This window comes from Benincasa hispida, chromosome 6, assembly GCF_027475165.1.
Source record: "Benincasa hispida cultivar pf3 chromosome 6, pf3_genome.v1.1, whole genome shotgun sequence".
Taxonomy (NCBI): Eukaryota; Viridiplantae; Streptophyta; class Magnoliopsida; order Cucurbitales; family Cucurbitaceae; genus Benincasa; species Benincasa hispida.
This window is the reverse complement of record NC_143483.1, coordinates 44267539-44275389: the sequence shown is the minus strand read 5'-3', so window position 1 is coordinate 44275389 and position 7851 is coordinate 44267539. Positions and strand designations below refer to the sequence as shown.

The 7851-nt window shown below is 33.9% G+C and overlaps 1 protein-coding gene across 2 annotated transcripts; it reads left to right on the top strand.

The window, feature by feature from the left end:
- The first annotated feature begins 345 nt into the window (after positions 1-345).
- On the top strand, positions 346-6949 carry LOC120069360 (Metallopeptidase M24 family protein). Of its 2 annotated transcripts, none has more exons than XM_039021106.2 (13): positions 346-858; positions 1875-2000; positions 2083-2202; positions 2386-2661; positions 2901-3073; positions 3454-3705; positions 3955-4106; positions 4217-4407; positions 5082-5190; positions 5312-5466; positions 5701-5793; positions 6357-6437; positions 6718-6949. In XM_039021106.2, exons 1-13 carry the CDS (start codon positions 520-522, stop codon positions 6787-6789), a joined length of 2139 nt encoding a protein of 712 aa, XP_038877034.1. In that variant the 5' UTR covers positions 346-519; the 3' UTR covers positions 6790-6949. The 2 variants fall into 2 exon arrangements, with proteins under 2 accessions (XP_038877034.1, XP_090170779.1); XM_090314653.1 differs by lacking the exon at positions 346-858 and adding an exon at positions 948-989.
- Positions 6950-7851: the final 902 nt, after the last annotated feature.

The following is a 7851-nucleotide window of genomic DNA, read 5'->3' as shown; positions in this document are numbered from 1 at the left end:
TTTAAAAATCCCCCATTTTATAATATTATATGAGTTAGAATACATTGCATAACATATAATTTAATTAAAAAATGAATTGAATTTATAACCTGACATATTATAGTTCTATCTATTTTTATCCTCATATAAAGGAATTTTTAATTTTAAAATTTGAAATTAAAACTGTGGTTACACTAAAAAAAACAAAATATTGTTTTCAAAATTGGAAAACTATTCTTAGAAATAGAATCCACGGGCAAGTACATATTTACTAAAATGAATATTAAAACTTAAAATAGAATTCACTTAAATAATTAAAAAAAAAATCATCTACCCATTAATAATTAAAAGTCGAATTCAAATTTTGAGAAAAAATGTGAGCTTTGAAATTCCAAGGGAGCAACTGAAATGTATTTTATCCAAAACGTAATCAATTAGAAGAAAAAAGAATAAAAGAAAAAGAAAAATTAAAAACATAAGAAGTGGTGGTGGCCGGAACCGGCGGGACGAGTAGAAGGACCTTATCTTCTCTCTCAGACGATGCACTCACTACCGTCGCAAGCGATTCGACCACTTTCACTCTCATCTTCTTCTTCTTTTTCATCATCAAGCTCTCTCTACCTCCGTTTCATCTCTTCAACCTTCCCTGTTTCCCCTTATTTCAATCCCCAATCCCCTGTTTTCACCGCCATTTCCCGCCGACTACGACGTTCCACTATCAGAAGCTGTTCCTCCATCACCGCCAAGCCATCCTCGGAGATCAGAAGGACCCGCCCTAAGGATGAACCCGATTCCAAGCTTCGGGCTCTCCGTGATTTGTTCTCGAAACCCAACATTGGTATCGACGCCTATGTAATCCCCTCACAGGATGCTCACCAGGTCGCCCTCGTAGTTTCGTTTTTTCTAATTTCTTCTGTGTCATTAGAGCATAAAGTAATTTGGTCATGTTACCCAACTTTGCAGCGTTTGTTCTGGTGGTTTTTTTTTTTTCTTTTGAAGGAGAAATATGAGTAAGCAAGGCTTCATTCGATAACCATTTTTTTCATTATTTTGCTTATTTGCTTACAATTTTCTTTTATTTTCTTTTCTTTTCTTCTTTAAAGGAAATAAACTTTTCATTGATTTAATGGGAAAAGTTTAATGTTAAAAAATCATTGATGAAAATATCTATCGATATACCTGTAAACTGAAAGTTTCGATATCAATATTAAATATCTATGGATATCTCCATCATTTTTCTATTAATACTTGTAAAAGATAGAAAATGTATACTGGACAAAAATACTAATAACAATATCCTTGTTTGGGAGTAAAACAACTTAGTTATTAATCTAAATAAATCTTATAAGTTTCATGATTTATGGAAATATATGTCGATATAGATATTTTGTCGATATACGTGTAAAATTGAAATGTCAATATCGATATTAATATTTTAATCCTTGCTCAAAGTACAAGATACAAAAGCACGAGTAAAGTTCAAAAGTATTTCAGTTTAAACATATGTCTTAATGGAGTAATCATCAAAAGCTTTGGGTTGAAACACCATGTCAAAGCTAAGAAATGAGCTGAACCAAAACGATCTGACCAATCTATTGACTTGACATAAAAAATCCTTCGATTATGCTCAAATCAATTTCTGAAATCAAGGCTTTGATTGCATTTGACCATAATAGTTGAGCTTCAAATATATTTTCTCAAAATTTCTTAACCATGGTTTTCATATTTCCTAAGTAAACTGTAAGTATTTGAATTCTTAGGCAGATTCTATAAATAAAAACAAGTTTACGATGGTTTTCTTTTTTGCGAAATGTTTCGGGGAGAAGAAATGTGGAGTAGTTGAGATTTTATGATCCTGATTTTTTATGGAAGTTCTATTTTGTATCTGTTTTCAGAGTGAATTCATTGCAGAATGTTACATGAGGAGGGCCTATATATCTGGATTTACTGGCAGTGCTGGAACTGCTGTTGTCACGAAGGACAAAGCAGCACTTTGGACGGATGGACGGTATTTTCTTCAGGTGAAGATTGAAATTTGCACATTATCCTGTTAATTGTCCATGTATAGATTGTGAGAATAATTTTCCTATTATTGATGATCAGGCTGAGAAACAACTAAACTCCAGTTGGACTCTCATGCGAGCTGGAAATCATGGAGTGCCCACCCCAAGTGAATGGGTTGCTGATATTCTAGCTCCTGGTGGTGTAGTTGGAATTGATCCTGTGAGCAATTGTTCTTTTGCATTCTTTTAAGATGCTTTCCCCTGTCCTCTTTTCCAAATCTAACTTGGTTTTGAATTTTTTTAATTTTCTTTCTCAATTCCATCTATATCCGTAGGTAATATTTCAGTTTCGTGTAGTCCGTCCTCTATCTAATGCCACCTATTGATTTCGTGAAGGGAGCAGTTTCTGTTTTCTGCCGATGCTGCAGAAGATTTGAAAGAGACCATTTCTAGGAAGAATCACAAGTTGGTTTACCTATATGATTACAATCTCGTGGATGAAATATGGAAAGAATCAAGACCGAATCCACCTAAAGGCCCTATAAGAGTGCATGACCTTAGATATGGTGGTTTAGACGTTGCATCAAAGTTGGCTTCTTTGAGGTCTGAGCTTGGAGAGGCTGGTTCATCTGCAATCATTATATCTATGCTCGATGAAATTGCCTGGCTATTGAACTTGGTAAAGTTTTATCTTATTTGTTTATTTTAAAATAACTAAAGCTGGGATTTTTTATGCTTTTTCAAAATTTTAGCCACAAACTATGCTGTTATCCTAATTGTTTTCATTGCTTTGCTTCTAGCGTCTAATCTTCAAGCTAGATTACTCGAAGAATGTGATTCCACTTCTTTTCTGTTTGTAATTACAATGAATGATATTCGGTAGAGCATGCTATATATAATTTTTCTATTCCTTTGCAGAGAGGAAATGATGTTCCAAACTCACCTGTTATGTATGCATACTTGCTAGTTGAAATTGATGGAGCAAAACTGTTTGTAGATAATTGTAAAGTCGCACCAGAGGTGATGGATCATTTGAAAACTGCAGGAATCGAGTTAAGACCATATGATTCGATTATTTCTGAAATTGAAAAGTAAGTTGAGTTAATTGAAACTTTTTTCTCTGAGTTGGTTAAGATGGAGATTGTTTTCTAAACAATTCTAGTTTTTCATTTAATTTCTATATGGAAGATCCATCAGCACTGAATTAAACATGGACTGAACAGAGCTTACATTTGAATGTGAAATATGTAGAAATTTTCATGAGCAAGTTTCACTATCATGGTATGCATGAGGTTACGAAAATTGAAAAAAGAATACAAAATGAAATATGATATTCTTTCCATGTTTTGCATTGTCAATGAAGACAACCCTTTGTGCTTCAGTTATCAATTACAATTTTAATGTTGCAATGATCACCACTCATGCATATGGTCATACCTTTAGTTCAATGATGGCTGGATTTTTTTAACAGTTTGGCAGACAAAGGAGCTAATCTTTGGCTGGACACATCATCAATTAATGCTGCAATCGCAAATGCTTATAGGAGTGCATGTGATAAATACTTTATACGCCTGGGGAATAAAAGAAAAGGCAAGGGTAAGACTTCTGAGACCTCGAATAGTCAGGTTGGACCTACTGGAGTCTACAAGTCATCTCCCATTTCAATGGCAAAGGCCATAAAAAATCATGCTGAGTTAGAGGGGATGCGCAATTCTCATTTGAGGTAAGACCGTTCTATCATCAACATTTTGCTTCAGTCTTGAATCTTGATTGTATAATACTGTAATTAATATGCTTTGCCACTTGAAATATCCTTTTATATAGTAACAGATGACTTGCTACAGCCTACAACTTATCCATTTTGAATCGTATTACTTGCTAATCGTTTGTGTTTTTCAGTACAGATTGTGTAGATGCTTTTAAAGCTAGTTATTTTGTTTAGTGAATTAGTGGTACAATGTTTTCCATGTAGAGATGCAGCTGCTCTTGCTCAATTCTGGTTATGGTTGGAGCAGGAAATTCTTAATGGTGTCAAACTAACGGAGGTAGAAGTTGCAGACAAGCTTCTAGAATTTCGAAAGAAGCAAGATGGTTTTGTTGACACAAGTTTCGATACTATTAGTGGTACGTAAATTGCCTTGTGCAATTTTTCTTTTGAAAATCTGTTATTTAATTAAATGTTCCTGTTCTCAGTTTCTTCAGCTTCACGACCTATTGTTGGATTGATTTTTCAGCCTCTGGTGCAAATGGCGCCATCATACACTATAAACCAGAACCTGGTGATTGTTCTGTTGTGGATGCAAATAAACTCTTTCTATTGGACAGTGGAGCGCAATATGTAGATGGAACAACTGATATAACTCGTACAGTTCATTTTGGTGAACCAACCACTCATCAAAAAGAGTGCTTTACAAGAGTCCTGCAAGTACGAAATCTCAATTTCCCTCATTTCTGTAATACATACCAAATTATAGACTGATAATTATTTATTTTTTGAAAGATCTCTGTTGGATTTGGAATTTTGGATAAACAACAATTCATTTACTTCAGTTGTCTAAAATCTGTTTTTCATATCTGCAGTTCAAAACCTATTAAGTTATAACCATATTCTATCCTGTACTACTTACTTACCATCCTATCTCTTGCTTCATTTTAGCATGTGATACCAGTGGCATTTGTTGCTACTTTCCAAAATGGATAACAAATTAAGACAAGAAACCACAACAGATGAAGTATCTATATATTTTACTGTCATGTTCTACTTCTTAGTTGGATCTTTGTTCGTTATGGAGGTGTTGGATTGTTTCTATGATTTCTCTTTTCAACCATAGTGGAACAAAGTATGAATACCAACTGTATTTGTTGGATCATTGAGAAAGGCCTGTTACCGATGATGCTTCCTTGTATATTCATACTAAACAACCTTGTGGTAAAGATGTCTGAACTGCAATATTAAGGAGGGATAAAATGTTGGTTGTCCGTGCATATAATATGTAATTTTTTTTCTTTGCATTTATTAGTATCTGTAATTATTTGATGCTGCCAAATTCTGGAATTGGAGGAACTGAATGTATCCCCTATTGCATTAAACAATTGCAGGGCCATATAGCTTTAGATCAAGCAGTGTTTCCTCAGCATACCCCTGGTTTTGTATTAGATGCATTTGCTCGTTCTTCTCTCTGGAAGGTTGGGCTCGACTATCGGCATGGTATTTCTTCTTTCTGGTGACTAATGAAGTAATGATCTTGAGAGCAGAATACCTACATATATAGTATGGCTTGATTAGAGATGTACTGATTAGTTTTTTTCCCCTTCCACTTGTCTATCAGGGACTGGGCATGGTGTAGGGGCTGCATTAAATGTTCATGAGGGACCCCAAAGTATAAGCTTCCGATTTGGGAATATGACTGGCTTACAGAATGGAATGATCGTTAGCAATGAGCCAGGCTACTATGAAGACTACTCTTTCGGTATTAGGATTGAGGTAAAACCAATCAAGCGATAATGTTTAGGTGTGTAGACTTGACTAGTTAATAGGAATTAATGCCTAGACTAAATAAAAGAGTATGCATCTACATGTAGTGAAATAATTTTTTTAAGGGTTTGGCACAAAACTTATCGTTCCTTCTACATATTTTGAATGTGAAAGAGCTTAAACTTTTCTGGTTACGTTTTTATTCATTGTTTTACCAGTAATTTTGATGGTCTTCTCATGCAGAATCTCCTTATTGTGAGGGACGCTGACACTCCAAACCATTTTGGAGGCATTGGATATTTAGGATTTGAAAAACTCACATTTGTGCCCATTCAGGTAAACAATATGAAAGTTATACAGATGAGTAATAGAAAAGAAAAATCATTAGAGAATATGACAATGTTGTTTAAGTTTCTTTTTGGAATATATTATCGGAAAAGAAAGTCAATGTTTTAGAGATCATAATACTAGCATAGCATCTACATTGGCGTGCAAGGTATAAAGCATTTAAGAGGATATAACAAAAACTCAAGGACATGGACTGCCTGAGCTATCCCATATGGATTTATGGTCTTATTTTGCCTCGAACTAGATTGTTAAAATTATCATGCATTATGATCGCCCATATCCACTTAAGGTTGCTCGAGGGCCATGAAAAGAAGCTTCATTGTTCTCTTATTATTTTTAGTCATACGATTTATCAACTTGTTTGTTGGGGAAAAAAACTCTTGCATCATTGTTGTCTATAATGATTGAAGCCTTTTATGTGGCCTACCTCGTGTCTACTGTTTAAAATTTTTTTACTTCAAAATACTGTTCAGATAAAAGTCCACATCCTGCGACTATTTTTCTATCAGGCTCTTTTTTTAACACTTTTTTCTGCCGGTTTTCTTATGCAGACCAAACTGGTTGATATCACTTTGCTCTCTGTTGCGGAGGTCAATTGGCTAAATGATTACCATTCACAAGTCTGGGAAAAGGTTTGACATTCATACTCCGATTCTTATCCAGGTTCTAATTTGGCATCATTGTTATATTTGGAGCTTACCAAAACAGTCATCTGTTATTCTAAATTAAGGGCATGCTTTTAAGAATTAGAATTGAAGTAGTTTATATGAAGGGACCAGAAATTTGCAACTAATGACAGTATTTTTAATGGTATGAAGTAGTTTGTGCATGCTACTAGAGAATGAGAAGGAGAAAGAGGGAGTGTTTGTGATTGCCTTGTTTTCTCTTGTTTATTGACACATAGTTGTACAGGTTTCTCCATTGCTTGAAGGTTCGGCTCGCCAATGGCTGTGGAACAACACTCGACCACTTGCGAAAACCTGATTTGATTTTTCATTTACATTCTCTAGGTTATTTGGCATGTTGTGATTTGTGACCATTGAATCAAATGTAGATGAATAGCGAAATGATATGAATGGGTTTGAAACTGAACTTGGAAATTTACTGCGATAAGAAATGGGTTGTTCCATGTTTACTTTTAAAACTAATGTCTGCTTGTTTTTTAAGCTCGTTGATTAAGTCCAAACCTTACCATAATCAGTTAAGACATTACTCTTTTCCTTTGAATTAGAAGTTTAAATATCCACTTCACATTTGTTACACTAAAAAAACAGCGGACACGTCTGTTGCAAGTTGCAATCATTTCATTTATAATTTGCACACTTGTTTAAAAAAAATGTCTTAGGGTTGTATTTTATGTTTAATAGAGCTTCAATTGATTAATTTTGTATATGTTATGTTGTAGATTCTGAAAAATGTCTAGTAAGTCTGATTTAAATAGATATAAAATTAAAAGTTTAAATTCTGTTAGGCACAAAAGCAAAAGAACTTTTAAGCTTTATGAGCCAAAATTATAATATTACCTTAATTTTATTTAGAAAATCATATGAGACACTATAAGAAGTTTGGTTAAATGACATATATATATATATATATATATATATATATATATATAATATTCTTGAAGTTTGGTTTATTTTAATTCTTAAATTTTAAATTTGCTTTAAATCAACCTCTGACCAACTTTTCTGTTGACATAAAGACGGATAACTGGTAAATTAGTGACACATGTGGCAAATGTACTAAGTTTCAATCATGTTTTTGAACTTTAGAGAATGTTTCCATTATGCCATTGTCATTTTAGAAGTTTTACTTTAACCCTCAGCTTTTGACATTGTTTCAAGAAAAAAAAATCATTAGCTTTTAAAGGTTTATAGTTGGAAGAAGAAGAATAGGAAAGGATAAGGTTATCTCGTGGATGAGATGATACTTTCGCTTTATGTGTTGGCCCCTATGACTCCTGGGCTATTTGGACTTTGCCACAGTACCACTATTGTCACAATAGAAGGTGATGGGCTTAGACATATCTGAAACAACTTCCAGCTC

Excerpts from the sequence above, each read along its gene's own strand:
- LOC120069360 (XM_039021106.2), top strand. The coding sequence starts at position 520 with ATGCACTCACTACCGTCGCAAGCGATTCGACCACTTTCACTCTCATCT. Across the intron at positions 3,706-3,954 it reads ATGCGCAATTCTCATTTGAG|AGATGCAGCTGCTCTTGCTC; the intron begins GTAAGACCGTTC and ends TTTTCCATGTAG. Across the intron at positions 4,107-4,216 it reads AAGTTTCGATACTATTAGTG|CCTCTGGTGCAAATGGCGCC; the intron begins GTACGTAAATTG and ends TTGATTTTTCAG.